At 42.2% G+C, this 17672-nt stretch overlaps 1 protein-coding gene across 2 annotated transcripts in view; it reads right to left on the reverse strand.

Moving 5' to 3' along the window:
• Nucleotides 1-13126: 13126 nt before the first annotated feature.
• Nucleotides 13127-17672, reverse strand: part of LOC135516915 (probable global transcription activator SNF2L2) — a 7283-nt gene continuing 2737 nt past the window's right edge. For both annotated transcript variants that reach the window (XM_064940983.1, XM_064940984.1), the window contains exons 2-6: nucleotides 16587-16816; nucleotides 16091-16196; nucleotides 14471-14572; nucleotides 14170-14308; nucleotides 13127-13875 (exon numbers count right to left, since the gene is read on the reverse strand). In XM_064940983.1, the coding sequence (XP_064797055.1) occupies nucleotides 13736-13875; nucleotides 14170-14308; nucleotides 14471-14572; nucleotides 16091-16196; nucleotides 16587-16816 (717 nt within the window). In that variant the 3' untranslated portion in view covers nucleotides 13127-13735. The remainder of the gene's footprint in view (nucleotides 13876-14169; nucleotides 14309-14470; nucleotides 14573-16090; nucleotides 16197-16586; nucleotides 16817-17672) is intronic.

Consider the following 17672-nt stretch of genomic DNA (forward strand, 5'->3'; position numbering starts at 1 on the left):
TACAACCTGTAATTTAAATTGATTTTAATTTGGATTTCATGTAACTGACATACACAAAATAGTCCCAATTGGTGAAGTGAAATGAAAAAAATTACTTGTTTAAAAAAATACTTAAACATTTAAAATGGAAAAGTGATGTGTGCATATGTATTCACCCCCTTTATTATGAAGCCCCTAAATAAGATCTGGTGCAACCAATTACCTTCACAAGTCACATAATTAATTAAATAAAGTCCACCTGTGTAGAATCTAAGTGTCACATGATCTGTCACATGATCTCAGTATATATGCACCTGTTCTGAAAGGACCCAGAGTCTGCAACACCACTAAGCAAGGGGCACCACCAAGCAAGTGGCACCATGAAGACCAAGGAACTCTCCGAGCAGGTCAGGGACAACGTTGTTGAGAAGTATAGATCAGGGTTGGGTTATAAAAAGTTTCAAAAACTTTGAACATCCCACTGAGCACCATTAAATCCATCATTAAAAAAAATGGAATGAATATGGCACCACAACAAACCTGCCAAGAGAGTGCCGCCCACCAAAACTAACAGACCAGGCAAGAAGGGCATTAATGAGAGAGGCAACAAAGAGACCAAAGATAACCCTGAAGGAGCACAAATGCTCCTTGGGGTATCTGTCCATGGGACTAGTTTAAGCTGTATACTCCACAGAGCTTGGCTGTACGGAAGAATGGCCAGAAAAAAAGCCATTCCTTAAAGAAAAAAATTAAGTCAACATGTTCGGTGTTTGCTTAAAAAGGCATGTGGGAGACTCCCCAGATATATGAAAGAATGTACTCTGGTGAGATGTGTCAAAAATGTTGCTTGTTGGCCATCAAGAAAAACGCTATCTCTGGCGCAAACCCAACACCTTTCATCAACCCGAGAACACCATCTCCATAGTGAAGCATGGTGGTGGCAGCATCATGTTGTGGGGATGTTTTCATCGTTAAGTACTGGGAAACTGGTCAGAATTGAAGGAATGATGGGTGGCGCTAAATACAGGGAAATTACTGAGGGAAACCTGTTTCAGTCTTCCAGAGATTTGAGACTGGGATGGAGGTTCACCTTCCAGCAGAACAAGGACCCTAAGCATACTGCTAAAGCAACACCCGAGTGGTTTAAGGGGAAACATTTAAATGTCTTGGAATGGCCTAGTCAAAGCCCAGACCTCACTGCAGAAGGTGGCTCTAGAAAGTATTGACTTTGTGGGGGTGAATAGTTATGCAAGGTCAAGTTTTCTGTGTTTTTGTCATATTTCTTGTTTGTTTCACAATGAAGAATATTTTGTATCTTAAAAGTGGTAGGCATGTTGTGTAAATCAAATTATACACACCTCCAAAAAAATCTATTTCAATTCCAGTTTGTAAGGCAACAAAATATAAATGCCAAGGGGGTGAATACTTTCGCAAGTCACTGTAATAACACAAAAAAACATTCTGGGCTAATAATGTAAGAAATAAAAACACAAACATATAATAAATACTGCAAAGTTGTTTCGGAGCTAGAATCAGAGCTGCCATGTCTGATCACGGCAGATGAGTCAAAGTAGAAGCCGGAATTGGGGTAAGTAACCGCCGATCTGATGTTCAAGAGTTCTTGTCGGTTGTAAGAATTAATAGTGGATACATTTTGTGAAAATATAGTAAAAATAAACAAAATAACAAAGTTGGGTCGGAGCTTTCAAAACGGCAGCCATCCAATACAGCACCATCTTCACTGTTCTTTCATGCGCAATGATGCACCTGGCCTCTCTGCTGCCTATCAGCTATTCATATTTGTTCTTGTAGACTCATATTGAAAATTGATGCAGCTTTGAATGCTTTTATGTGTGGTATGATTGACAGTTCGCTTATTGCAGATCTAGACAAACAATCCACCTACCACTATTGTCACAATGAATGGTGGATTGAGGGAAGGACTAACAGTTAGACTGGTAGATTATACTGACCTGTGGTATAGTAAAAGTTAGTGCATGGAAAAGTGTAGTGCGTAAGGGAAGTACAAAAACACCTTGATATAGGGAGGTGCATGTAAGCAGATGAGAATTTGGCTAGGATAGAAGAAATTATATAATAAAACCTGCAAAAGAGTGAGTAATAACATTACCTTGTTACACAATCACCTCCTCTGCAACTCTTTGGGGTCTATTATGCCTGAGTGAATGGTTGATCAATTCAGTGGTCGGCCTAAGTGCAGTTGAAAGGCCACTTGGCCCTGTTACTCTCCTGCACATTTTATAGGTCAATTATTTTCATGGTTATTCATATGTGTAATGGGCTTCTTTTCTGCCTTTCAAACTTTTTTTCTGGGCGTTCAAATGAAAGACAAATTGGACTGCCAAAAAGCGCTGAAAATATGAATTCACACTACATATATTTTTATCTCAGTTCCAGACAGTTTCGTCTGAGTTCTGAGGAGAGAGCTGTGAATGGTGAGGAACTTCAGGAAAATGACTAGCTTGTCAAAGTGACACAGCAGGTGGATTTTCAGCCAGTTTTGGCACTCACGATGGGACTGTCACTGTCCGACTGTGTTATCTACTCCCCTGCCAGTACAGAGGAAATAAGTTGGGAGTTGCTGTTTTACAGGGTCCAGATGGACATTGAGTAGGTAGTGAGTAACCTTGCATACCAGGGGTCTTATATAGTATATCAATCATCTCAGGTTAGGAGGGAGGGCAGGGCTCACTGGTGTTTGGAGGGAGGTCAGAGTGTGTATTGAGGTTACAGAGATTGAAACTGAGGAGTTGTTTTTCAGAAATGCCAAGGAGTATGTCAGAGGTGTAGAGAGAGAGAAAAATAGAAACAGTGAGTGTGCCTGCCTGCCTGCCTGCCCCTTGCCCGCCCGCCCGCCCACCCGCCCGCCTGCCTGCCTGCCTGCCTGCCTGCCTGCCTGCGCCATGCAAAGAGGAAAAACCCAAATTACTTACAGTGCATTCGAAAAGTATTCAGACCTCTTTCCTTTTCCACATTTTGTTACATTACAGCCTTGTTCTAAAATTGATGACATAAAAATTGTTCCTCATCGATCTACACATAATACCTCACCATAATGACAAAGAAAAAAATATATAATTTTTTTGCAAATGTTTAAAACAAAAAACTGAAATAACACATTTACATAAGTATTCAGGCCCTTTACTCAGTACTTTGTTGTAGCACCTTTGGAAGCGATTACAGCCTCGAGTCTTCTTGGGTATGACGCTACAAACTTGGCACACCTGTATTTGGGGAGTTTCTCTAATTCTTCTCCACTTGAAAGGATCCTCTCAAGCTCTGTCAGATTGGATGTTGAGCTATTTTCAGGTCTCTCTAGAGATGTCAGATCGGGTTCAAGTCCAAGCTCTGGCTGGGCCACTCAAGGACATTCAGAGACTTGTCCTGAAGCCACTCCTGCATTGTCTTGGCTGTGTGCTTAGGGTCATTGTACTGTTGGAAGGTGAACCTTCGCCCCAAACTGAGGTCCTGCGCGCTCTGGATCAGGTTTTCATCTCTGTACTTTGCTCTGTTCATCTTTCTCTCTTACTAGTCTCCCAGTCCCTGTCGCTAAAAAACATCCCCACAGCATGATGATGCCACCACCATGCTTCACCGTAGGGATGGTGCCATGTTTCCATCAGACATGACGCTTTACATTCATGCAAAAGAGTTCCATTTTTGTTTCATCAGACTAGAGAATCTTGTTTCTCATGGTCTGAGAGTCCTTTGGGTGCCTTTTGGCAAACTCCAAGCGGGCTTGTCATGTGCCTTTTACTGAGGAGTGGATTCCGTCTGGCCACTCTACCATAAAGGTCTGATTGGTGGAGTGCTGCAGAGATGGTTGTCCTGAGTTCCTGAGTCTAATTATCCCAGAGCATGAATAAACGGCTATGTGAACACACATTGCCCGAATTCCATTTATTCAGATTCTGGATGCCATAACTTAAACCCTTGTTTTATTATGATGTATATGACATTACTATTTCAAACCAGAAAAGGATTCCTCAACAGGTAATAAAATGAAGACCATTTTCTACCAACTGAAGTAGTGACATTTGTGGACTTCAGGTGAAAGAAGTAATAGGATGATTCTAGGAAAAATAGTTTAGAGGTCATCGCTGAACATAGAAAGAGAGCAGAAAGTAATGCCATCATCTGATATCTCATAACAGCCTCCTACAAACTTTAGAAATGGTGTCTCTAAGCTTATTCTGAGCATATATCCAGTACTGCGAAACATTGTCCTGGTCTCTCTAATGTAAACTGAAAACATTACAGAGATTACACAGACAGCTGCTACCAACAAAGAATGCAATTAGAGATTGATTAGTCAATAACTTGTTTGGCCAATCAAATTACGACATTGTATCCGAGCATCAAATATACCCATCAGCATTTAGATACTGAGCAAATAGGTATATTTACAACAGAGCAATAAATTGGGAAGCTGGGCAAAGTTATAAATCCTTTTAATGAATGAAAGAAACCAAAACAATTGGGCTTATTAAAATGGGCCTGAATTCCATTGTTTATTAATGTAGCTCCTTCCTGGACAGCATGATTGTGTGTATAGAAAAACAGATGCCTATTGAAATTCCTGCATTACAAATGAATAACTCATGAATCCCTTTTAGTATGTATGGCACAATTAAATTTCACAACCACATGGATATCTGGCTGGCACCCCATCTGAAATCATTAGCATTTTAATATTATACATAGATACAGTATCACAGTATATATGTGAGTGGGGTTCATGTTGTTTTAGCACACAGAGCTGAAGTAAAGCAAAGAAGCTGTGTGTGTGTGTGTGTGTGTGTGTGTGTGTGTGTGTGTGTGTGTGTGTGTGTGTGTGTGTGTGTGTGTGTGTGTGTGTGTGTGTGTGTGTGTGTGTGTGTGTGTGTGTGTGTGTGTGTGTGTGTGTGTGTGTGTGTGTGTGTAACGGCCTCTAAAAAGAAAACTATCTGCAGTAATAATCACGTCACAGGGATACATGAGTTATAGGCAGAACTATACAGGCTTATACAATAAAATCAGATGGGTTCTCTACTGGGGAAATTCTTTTAATGGCCTCACCTTCAGTGCTTGGATATTTTTCCCCAGTTGCAGTTTGGTATCCAAGTAACATTATAGCTACTACAGCACAACTGTCATTGTTCACTGCCACACAAACACAGAGCCATCCATCAAGGTTATTTTTTGGAACTGGGTAAGGGTCTGCAGAAAAAGGTGAAATAAAATTAAAAGGGCCCTTTTGCTAATGAGTTTCACAGCATTTTTTGTTTTGTTTACTATGGTACACAATACATAGCCTACATTGAGTTGACAGTTTCTAGTTTGATTTAAGAGCACACTGCTCCTTTCCTTGGAGACCAACGTCTCTGCTCTTATTCCTCCTTTCTGTTTTCTCTGAGACCTATAGGTCCCTCTCTCCAGCCAGTAAAGACAATTACTTACATTTATTTCATTCTTATCCAGAACAACAAGGGTTGAGTCACCTAGTCGGCACGGGGATTCGAACCAGAAACATTTCAGTCACTACCTACTGAATTACTTAATTTGTTACTGTAGTCTCAGTGAGACAGGGCAACCAACACCAGCAGCAGATACAGCAGTCCCAGGGGACTGTAGTTTTGACATGATTGGACTGAATGGCTCGATTGCCCCACCTGCTGGTAAAGAGGGGAGGGGGGACACAGAGAGTATGGGTGATGCATGGTTACTTCTGATCATTCTATAGATCTTATCCAGAAACCCCTAGTCTAAGCCCTAGGCACCTAAGGCTCGTCCATAGAGGATGATAGAGGCCTCTAGTGGCAAAAAGGCAGTATTAGCATGGGAAGTGCCGTTGAGAGCTTCCACAATTTTTATGTAGTTCACTGGGTGTTCTTCCAAATTCATTGGCTGATCCCTCCTGGTGACCCCGTTTGAGTCATATTGGTAAAACAATCGTGAAAAAAACAGACTACTTCAAAATGTAGATAGCCTCAATGGCGCTGCTCATGCTGTCAAAGCTATATTGAACTAATATAAAGATGAGTCCTCTATCTATCTCTATGGTCCCAGCCAATCAGAAAGCAAGGTGAAGCAATAAGCATCACCTATCCAATCCTCCTCAATAATATAAAATATGCCATTTAGCAGACATTTTTATCCAAAGCAACTTAAAATCATGCATGCATACATTCTATGTACGGGTGGACCCAGAGTAATACAGGCTAGGGGTCGATTAGTAATTCAGCACTAGAGTTTTGGTACAAACCCATTTGTTTGATAGGGAAAGGGAATTTCCCAGCAGCCATTCTTTTGGAAAAAAAGACCCTCTTCAGGTAAATTACTCACTAAACTCATTACTTACTGAGAGATGTAACGGCTTTCCTCCTCCTCTTCTGAGGAGGAGTAGTAGCAAGGATCGGACCAATACGCAGCGTGGTAAGTGTCCATGATACTTTAATAATAACTCAACACGACTCAATACAAAAATAACAAAGTGAATGGAAACGAAAACCGAAACAGTCCTGAATGGTGACACAAACAACAAAACAGGAAACAATCACCCACAAAACATAGGTGGGAAAAGGCTACCTCAGTTTGATTCTCAATCAGAGACAACTAACGATACCTGCCTCTGATTGAGAACCATACCAGGCCAAACACAGAACACAACATAGAAAAACGAACATAGACAACACACCCAAATCACGCCCTGACCATACTAAAACAAAGACCTAACAAAAGAACTAAGGTCAGAACGTGACAGTACTCCCCCAAAGGTGCAGACTCCTGCCGCAAAACCTGAACCTATAGGGGAGGGTCTGGGTGGGTGGGTGTCCGCAGTGGTGGCTCTGGCCCGGGACGTGGACCCCACTCCATCATAGTCTTTACCCGCTTCTTAATCCGCCTCCGTAGCGCCTTAAGAGCGGCGACCCTCTCCGCCGACCTCGGAGTGGGGACCCTAGCAGCGGGCCCGGATGGACGGGAGATTCCGTCAGCACCGCACAGGTGGGAGACTCCGGCAGCGCCGGAGTAAAGGGCGATTCCGGCAGCGCCAGAGAGACGGACGGCTCTGGCAGCTCCTGATTGGCGGGCGGCTCTGGCAGCTCCTGACTGGCGGGCGGCTCTGGCAGCTCAGGACAGATGAACGACTCTGGCAGCTCAGGACAGACGGGCAACTCTGGCAGCGCTGGACAGGAGGGAGCACCTGGAGGAAGGAGATGGAGAGACAGCCTGGTGCGTGGGGCTGCCACCGGAGGCCTGGTGCGTGGAGGAGGTACGGGATAGACCGGACCGTGGAGGCGCACTGGAGGTCTCGAGCACCGAGCATGCACAACCCTACCTGGCTGGATACTCCCTGTCGCCAGGCCAGTGCGGCGAGGTGGAACAGACCACACTGGGCTGTGTTGGCGAACCGGTGACACCGTGCGGAAGGCTAGTGCCATGTACCCCGGCCCAAGGAGGCGCACTGGAGACCAGATGCGCTGAGCCCGCTTCATGGCACCTGGCTCGATGCCCACTCTAGCCCAGCCGATACAAGGCGCTGCGATGTAACGCACCGGGCTATGCCTGCGCACCCGGTCCACCTCTCTCCACGGTAAGCACGGGAGTTGGCTCAGGTCTCCTATCTGACTTAGCCACACTCCCCGTGTGCTCCCCTCAATACATTTTTGGGGCTGCCTCTCGCCCCAGCCGCGCTGCCGTGCTGCCTCCTCATAATGCCGCCTCTCGGCTTTTGCTGCCTCCAGCTCTGCCTTGGGGCGGCAATATTCCCCAGCCTGTGCCCAGGTCCCTTGCCATCCAGAATCTCCTCCCATGTCCATGAGTCCCGAGACTTCTGCTGCAGCCCGATACCACACTTCTTGGTCCTTTGGTGGTGGGTGATTCTGTAACGGCTTTCCTCCTCCTCTTCTGAGGAGGAGTAGCAAGGATCGGACCAATACGCAGCGTGGTAAGTGTCCATGATACTTTAATAATAACTCAACATGACTCAATACAAAAATAACAAAGTGAATGGAAATGAAAACTGAAACAGTCCTGAATGGTGACACAAACAACAAAACAGGAAACAATCACCCACAAAACATAGGTGGGAAAAGGCTACCTAAGTTTGATTCTCAATCAGAGACAACTAATGACACCTGCCTCTGATTGAGAACCATACCAGGCCAAACAGAGAACACAACATAGAAAAACAAACATAGACAACCCACCCAACTCACGCCCTGACCATACTAAAACAAAGTCATAACAAAAGAACTAAGGTCAGAACATGACAAGAGAGCTGTAGTACGTGCAAAGAAAATGTGGTTTAGGATATTGAAACAAAACCACTCACTCAAATTAAATGAATTATGAATCATTTAATTTAAGACTGAATATGTCTTAGTCCTCTCCTGATTGATTCTAAGTGTATTGTACTCTGTAAACGACATTGTTGTAAAAAGACTTTCATATCACAAAACCGAACAGAATACAGTCATTGAATTTCAGATTCCATACCATGTCAAAATCTACTCCTTGCATAATGAATTCATCATTGTTTCAGAGAGAAAGAGTGATGCAAGCAATTCAGACACATTTTTCATCATGTCATAAGTGGCTCTGGGAGAGAGTGGCATATAATAGCCTAGATACACTTCACTTACCTTTCTCCCTTCTCCTGGCTGAGACTATACAAGTGTAGTGGATGGCTAAGTCCCTCTCTACCGCATTATCCTACATTCAAACGAGTGATAAGCACAATAATGAGTAATGAACCTCTCTCCTTGTGTCTCAGCAAACCTTATGTGTATCTAAAAAGTAAAGTAACTGTCCAGTGTTTCCAGATTTCCATGAAATGTGACCTATGATTAATTACAGTATGGGACTCGTTTCAGGAAACTAGGCACATGTCGCAGGTCACTACTTCACAGGACAGCCATTTAAGCACAAACTTCTTTGTTTATCAAAATGCATTTTTTGCAGAAATGCCTTCTGGGAAATGTGAACTTTCATGTGCCTTTTAATAACAAACTTGTGTACCATCTGTAATATGAATACAATTGTTAAATTACAAGCCTAGTTGGTTTAGCCACAGAACAAGACAGCAACCTTCCCTCGAGCCATGATTGGCTGAGATAATGAGTGGGCTGGACATGCCGAGAAATTAGTTCGGATTGGTCTACCATGTAGCATGCTTCTGTCTATTTGAGCTGGTCAGTATGTGTAGGTAATCCTGTCTAACTCATCTTTTATATATATATATATATATATGTGTGTGTGTGTGTCGTAGAACTGCATAAGTGTTGCTCTCCACTTTCTGTAGTTTTGAAATCAGTGGAATTAAAGTTAACTAAGGAGATGGAACAAGAAACACAAGCATTTCACTACACTCGCAATAACTGCTAACCACGTGTATGAGACAAATCAATTTTGATTTGATTTTATCTTCAAATTAGGGAAACCATGGCATCCGTGACAGAGAGAAGCGTCCATCCATGATGTATAAGATAGTCTAGCTAGGTACATTTTCAGATATTAAACATTTCTAATTTTGACAGAAAGTCAATTTCATTTCAAGTTAAAGTGTACTGTTAGCTAGCTAGCTAATGTTAGCTGGCTGGCTCGCTAGCAAAAGTTACGTGTATGATCTTATTATTTGTATTTCAGAGCCGTTTGCTTTGCTAGTTATAGCTTAATGTTAGCTAGATATCATTGAACCTGGTTGATATGCTACCTGCAGATTCATGTAGAGTAGTAACGTCATGAGTTGGGATTATGGTTACATTTTTTGCTAGCTAGCTACATGTCTCAACAAAAGACTCCACTATGCATGTATTAATTTCAATAGGGCAAGTAAAATGGACAGTGAGATGTTCTCTCATTTGTGTATGGAAGTAGCTAGCAAGCTATCCAACGTTAGCCAGTTAGCTTGCTGCTTGACTGCTGTTGTTGGGTCAGCTAGCTAACGTTACATGTATGATCTGTGTAGTAATATTATTTGTTTCTCAGAGCCATTTGCTTTGCTAGTTATAGCCTAATGTTAGCTAGCAAACATTGAACCTGGTTGGTTAGCTACAGTTGAAGTCAGAAGTTTACATACACTTAGGTTGGGGTCATTAAAACTCGTATTTCAACCACTCCACAAATTTCTTGTTAGCAAACTATAATTTTGGTAAGTCGGTAAGTACATCTACTTTGTACATGACACACGTAATTTTCCTAATAATTGTTTACAGACATATAATTTCAATAAAAATTCCCTGTATACAATTTCAGTAAGTCCAAGTTTTGCATGCATTAAGTTGACTGTGCCTATAAATAGCTTGAAAAATTCCAGAAAATGATGTCATGGCTTAAGAAGCTTCTGATAGGCTAATTGACATCATTTGAGTCAATTGGAGGTGTACGTGTGGATGTATTTCAAGGCCTACCTCCAAACTCAATGCCTCTTTGCTTGACACCATGGGAAAAATGTAAAAAATCAACCAAGATCACAGAAAAAAAATTGTAGACCTCCGTAAGTCTGGTTCATCCTTGGGAGCAATTTCCAAACGCCTGAAGGTACCACCTTCATCTGTACAAACAATAGTACGCAAGTGTAAACACCATGGGACCACGCAGCCGTCATACCGCTCAGGAAGGAGACGCGTTATGTCTCCTAGAGATTAACGTACTTTGGTGCGAAAAGTGCCAATCAATCCCAGAACAACAGCAAAGGACCTTGTGAAGATGCTGGAGGAAACAGGTACAAAAGTATCTATATCCACAGTAAAAGGAGTCCTATATCGACATAACCTGAAGGCCGCTCAGCAAGTAAGAAGTCACTGCTCCAAAACCGCCATAGAAAAAGCCAGACTACGGTTTGCAACTGCACATGGGGACAAAGATAATATTTTTTTGAGAAATGTCCTCTGGTCTGATGAAACAAAAATAGAACTGTTTGGCCATAATGACCATTGTTATGTTTGGAGGGAAAAGGGGGATGCTTGCAAGCCGAAGAACACCGGGGGTGCACGTGGTGGTGCTTTGCTGCAGGAGAGACTGGTGCACTTCACAATAGATGACATCATGAGGTTATGTGTTATTGAAGCAACATCTCAAGACATCAGTCAGGAAGTTAAAGCTTGGTTGCAAATGGGTCTTCCAAATCGACAATGACTCCAAGCATACTTCTAAAGTTCTGGCAAAATGGCTAAAGGACAACAAAGTCAAGGTATTGGAGTGGCCATCACAAAGCCCTGACCTCAATCCTATAGAAAATGTGTGGACAGAACTGAAAAAGCATGTGAGAGCAAAAAGGCCAACAAACCTGACTCAGTTACACCAGCTCTGTCAGGAGGAATGGGCCAAACATCTCCCAACTTATTGTGGGAAGCTTGGGGAAGGCTACCCAAAACATTTGACCCAAGTTAAACAATTTAAAGGCAATGCTACCAAATACTAATTGAGTGTATGTAAACTTCTGACCTACTGGGAATGTGATAAAATCAATAAAAGCTGAAATAAATCTTTCTCTCTACTATTATTTTGGCATTTACCATTCTTTAAAAAAAGTGGTGATCCAAACTAACCTAAAACAGAGAATTTTTACTAGGATTAAATGTCAGGGATTGTGGCCCAGATTATTTGGCCCGGCTGTATGTAAACTTCCAACTTCAACTGTATCGGCAGATTCATGCAGGGTAGTAACGTATTGAGTTGGGATGATGGCTCATTGTTTACCTAGCTACCATTTCAATAGAATGGCACTGCGACAACTGTTGATAGCTCTGGCTATCTATTCCGATTTCAGAGTACTCTCATCTGAGTGTGCCAGAGCGTAGAATAGGTGACAAATTTACAGTTGCAGCACAGTTGCAATCACCAACGCTGTGGATAAAATAAAACAGCCTAACTAGCTCTGCTATGGAGAGTAAAATGGTCAGTTAGCTGTTCTCTCATTTGTGTCTGGAAGTAGCTAGCAAGCTAACCAGCCTGTTAGCTTGGGTGCTTGACTGCTGTTGTTAGGACAGAATGCTAGGATCAACCTTTAGAGACGGGTGGGGCTAAAGCTTAAGAGGGTGTGAACGATGCTGAATGGGTGGAGACAAAGAAGAGCTGTCCAGTAGGTACCAAAACATTCAAAGGCCATTATCTCAAAAGTGAGGTTACAAGTTTATCAACTTTCAAAGCAGAATTACTTTCCCATTGTTCCTCAAATGCAGTGTATGATATACCATTCTGTAGCTCTGTGTCTCTACTTTTATCTATTGTAACAAATGTTGTTACACAAGAGAGAATGATCGGTCACTTGTGAGTAAAATCGTTTTCCTTCCAAAAAACGGTAATTATACATGTTAAAAAGCTCCTTTTCTGCATTGAAATAATGTGGGTGTATACTGGTCATAAAATCCATGAGAGTAGACCGCTGATTGGCCATTCTCCTCAGGAGTATGAGACCATATTCTACAGGAAAGAGCATTTTTTTGCACAGTCTTTTTGAGTTACAAGTTTGAGGTGTGTTTTCTCTCATTTAAGTGTTTTCTCTCTAATTTATGCTTTGGCCACCAATAGGAGTATAGGATGACTCAACAACATTATTTTGGCATGACTTAACAAACTATGAACTTTTAAAAGGGAGATTTTCAGTGGACAGTTACTTTGAACAATAAAAGAATATCCATATAATCAGTCTGTGGGCTATAGAATATGTTTCTGCTGGCTACACTGACTGATGTATTGTTTTTTTTACACAACTCATGGTTAGTATAGAAGAACTGTAGCAACTTCTTGCCAGAATTGATCTTAGTACAGCTACTGCAGCGACTTGTACTTCTTGCCAGAATTGGTCTCCCCATTGGTTGTTGACATGTTCTGCCAAGGACCGACCGTCTTTATAGGAATAGGATGACAACTTTCAGTCTTGCCAAGAGAGAGAGAGACACAAAATACCTCAACACAAATCCCTACAGTCTCCTGCTGGAAAATCTATTTCCTCCTTGTTTGTCACCTGGGACTTGGCAGTTGCCACTCTAACCAAACTGAAAAAGATGAAAAATAACACAAGAAGCCCATGACTATACAATATAAAACTTACAGCTGAAACTTTATCTGTTTACATCTGCTAACTAAGTATGAAAACAATGTTGGTGGTCAGGTCATTCAGAACACACAATATTGTTCAAATACAATTCTCCCATTTGGAGTTTTATTACAGAATCATATTTCATTTTAAATCCACACATTTTGAGATTTGAAACAATCCAGTAGTGTCCATCCTAGTCATATTGAAGAACTGACCAAACATTTTCTGCCATCTCCCACACCTGTAACACAACATATATCGATGTCATCAACATGCGCCACTCTCTGAGGGCGGTCTCCGTCTTAGCAGAAATACATCATCATGCTCCAAGACATATGAAGGCATTTCACACATACAGTAATAACATTTTCAAATACAAAAACAATTCATGAAAAAAGAGGGTGAAGATAACCTCTGGTTAAGCATTAAGGATACACACAATAACTTCCATATGAGGACCAAGAGAGCAACACCATAAAATCCCAAAGAACAAAAAGGCAAAATAATAGTAAAGAGACATGAAAGTTTAAGGCTGCATGAATTACTTGAGGACCAACATCATTAGGTATGTAAATTCCTTTCTTTGAGTAGCCTTCTTGACTTGAGATGAGACAAATCTTTATCAAGGTGAGAACTAATAAGCTGCATTGCAAAAACAGTGACAGTGGAGAGAAAGAAATAGGATAAATTAACTAGCATTGGTCCTCCAGGTCAACCCTCATCTTTAGCTGTATTGTCCCCCAGATCCTCATCACTGTCTACATCACTGTAGACTGTCTTCTTGACCTTCATCTTTCTGCTCCGCTCTTCTTTCTTCATCCTCTGTTTCACCTGCTTTGTCACCGTTTTCACTGAAAAGAGAGGATTGAGAAAGGAACAACATATCGTATATCCTTTTTAAAATGACAACCATATAATAGTTTGTTCTGTCATTGATCTTTGAGAAAATAAATCCTTTCAAGCTATTCAAAAAATCTAAATAATTATAATGCTTGATAAGACTCACAATGGTTTGGGTGTGTGAAAGTGAAAATTATCTCCTCATTGTTAACTGAACTGCATCATCTTGATCTTACTATTGGGGTTTTAAAAGAATGTGTCATTCAAACAGTTTATTTTGAGATCACAAAGGCCGGGTCTCTCACCTTCTGATGAACCAAACTGATTGTCTCGACCTCCATCGTCACAGATGGCAGTGCTGTCCTTTTTCTCCTCATCGTCAATGACGATCCTCTGTCGTGCACTCTCAAAAACAGACTTGAGAACGATTGAGTCCTCAAATATCTAAAGCAAAGACACACATATAACATAACATGAACCAAATTAGCCACCGAATTAGCCTCTCACAATCAAGAGCTGGGGGCATCATGGCATGTGGATTTCATGTAGAAACGGTAGGCAGTGGTGTGAACTCCAGCAGGCCTAGATCACATCCCTGAGGCAAACCTGAGATCCCTCCAAGTTGAAGGTCTGGGCATTGTGACACAGCAGTATGATGTCCTTCTCCAGATCTCCCACACTCCGGTACTTGTGATTGCGCACTCGCTCCTACAAAAACACACACATGGACAGAAAACATGTACTCTCACATAAATACAATGCACATTATACTGAACAAAAATATAAACGCAACATGCAACAATTTCAAGGATGTTACTGTTCATATAAGGAAATCAGTCAATTGAAAAAAATGCATTAGGCCATAATCTACGGATTTCATATGACTGGGAATACAGATATGCATCTGTTAGTTACAGATACCTTTTATTTTTAAAGGTAGGGGCGTGGATTAGAAAACCAGTCAGTATCTGGTGTGACCACCATTTGCATCATGCAGCGCAACACATCCCCTTCACATAGAGTTGATCTGGCTGTTGATTGTGGCCTGTGGAATGGTGTCCCTCTCTTCTTCAGTGGCTGTACGATGCTGCTGGATATTGTCGTACACGTCGATCCAGAGCGTCCCAAACATGCTCAGTGAGTGACATGTCTGGTGAGTATGCAGGCCATTTTCAGCTTCCAGGAATTGTGTACAGATACTTGCAACATGGGGGCCGTACATTATCATGCTGAAACATGAGGTGATGGTGGCGGATGAATGGAACGACAACGGGCCTCAGAATCTCGTCATGGCATCTCTTGCATTCAATTTGTCATTGATAACATGCAATTGTGTTCATTGTCTGTAGCTTATTCCTGTACATACCATAACCCCACCGCCACCATGGGGTACTCTGTTCACAACGTTGACATCAGCAAACCACTCGCCAACACAACTCTATACACTGGTCTGCAGTAGTGAGGCCGGTTGGACGTACTTAAAAAATTCTCTAAAATGAGATTGGAGGCAGCTTATGGTAGAGAAATTAACATGAAATTCTCTGGCAACAGCTCTGGTGGACATTCCTGCAGTTAGCATGCCAATTGCACTCTCTCTGAAAACTTGAGACATCTGTGGCATTGTGTACATTTTATAGTGGCCTTTTAATGTCCCAAGCACAAGGTGCACCTTCGTAGTGATCGTGCTGTTTAATCAGCTTCTTGATATGCCACTCCTGTCTGATTATCTTGGAAAATGAGAACTGTTCACAAATAAGGAAATAAACACATTTGTGCACCAAATTTGAGAGAAATAAGCTTTTTGTGAGTATGGAACATTTTTGGGATATTTTATATCAGCTCATGAAACATGGGACCAACACTTTACATGTTGCATCTATATTTTTGTTCAGTATAGTACCTGAAGTCAACATCAACAGAAAGGTTTGCTCGGATGATGCTGGGAAATGCTGTATATTGATTTGTTAATGACAACCACAGGGTTGTGGAAGGACAGTTAGACAGATGAAAGGTTAGCACTTTCATCTATGACTGCGTTAACAGGCCTTGGTCCAGTTGGTAGGTGGGAAGATTTGGGGGAAGAGCAGATCAGTTGGTGGGTTAGTGGAGAGCCACCAGTAGGCTGAAAGGCTGAGAGTTGGTGCTAGGCTGAATTGGTATGTGGGAAGATTTGGGTGGGTTGGTGCTGTGCCTATAGATGCAGTGTAGATGGTCCGCAGAGCCTACCCTGATCCTCCTGAAGTCCACAGGCTTGCGGATCAACTCGTAGTACTCTGGCACCTCCTTCCTAGAAGGCAGCTGGACAAAGCCTTTGCTGATCTGACGGCCCAACCTGGAATTAGTATGCACAGGCACTGTTACCAACCAGCAATAGTATTTGTTTTATTTCAAATGCTTTGAGCATTTGATTGAGACTCCCTGGAGTGGCAGATTGGCCAGATTTAGTTCCATTGTTCCAGGCAAGTCTAATCAAGTGCAACTAAAGAATTTGAAAGAAAACATGCTATTTTAGAAGTCAGGGCTGGTCCTCTCTATCTAATCATTTCTGCAACACAATGCTCACACTGTCTAACCATTCCCTACATGGTCTGACATCAAACACCATTGCCCTTCATATCTACACATCACTAATAAGTAGTTAATTAATATTGTGTGGATATAATTGCATTACCCATTAATACATAATTACCACAGCGCCCCAAATTCTCCCTGGTAATCTCACCCGTCTTTGTAGTTGATAACCATGTCCACCAGTGTGTTAAGCTGCTTGGTGAGCTCGGGAGGGTTGGGGGGCAGTTTCTTTGCCGGAGGTCGACCTCGGCGTTTCTTGACCTTTTCACCTCCAGCCTCCTGGCCGGAGTCTCGGGACTCAGAGTCTTTGTTGCCATGGTGATCACCTTTCCGTTTCTTTAGGCTGATGTCCTCCTCCATGTCCTCCAAGGCCCCGTTCTCCTCCACATGGGGGGAGGTCAAGGAGGAGGAAGAAAAGAAGGGGAGGGGATTTGTTTGTTTATTTGGATCTCAATTTGCTGTTACTTAAGGAACATCTACACTTCCTGGGAACCACAGAAAACAAAGGATGGATATAGGAATGCACAAGCTGCTGGAAGTGGCAAAGGGGATACCTAGAAAGTTGCACGACTGAATGCATTTAACTGAAATGTTATTCCACATTTAACCCAAGCCGTCTGAATCAAACCGGTGCAGTGTGTAGCCTTGATCGATGTCATCGGTGCCTGGGGAGCTGTTGTTGTTGGGGGTTAATTGCCTTGCTCGAGGGCAGAACAGCAGATTTCTCCACATTGCCGGCACAGGGATTTGAACCATCAACCTTCCGGTTACTGCCCCAATGCTCTTAAGCGCTAGGCTACCTGCCGCCCATCTCTAGGCTACCTGCTGCCCGGAATATACAGTACATTCACAAATATTTGAGTGGAGAGAGAATTTAAACACATTAATCAGGGTTGTGTACAAGTTATCTTCTTATTCAAGAGGAGAAAGACTGGCCCAATAAAATTTGGATTTGGAAATAAGTTTGGGGATGGGATAAGAAACAACTGTGCGCTTGACAGTAATTTGACCCCTGTAACTCCGGTCAGCTACACTCCTGACAGTTTAGTGGTTCTTAAATAGCTGTTCAATTGATCTCCTCTCTGAAGAAAGTCTAGCAGTTAGATGACTTAACGATTTAGACAGTCAAAGTTTGACCTTGAAAAACAATTCAACAGCCTCTTCCAAAAACTATTTCAAAGAATGAACTAAATGTGCATAGATTATTGATTTCACTATTAAATTATTCATTAACCTA

The sequence above is a fragment of the Oncorhynchus masou genome, chromosome 28 (assembly GCF_036934945.1).
Source record: "Oncorhynchus masou masou isolate Uvic2021 chromosome 28, UVic_Omas_1.1, whole genome shotgun sequence".
Lineage (NCBI taxonomy): Eukaryota > Metazoa > Chordata > Actinopteri > Salmoniformes > Salmonidae > Oncorhynchus > Oncorhynchus masou.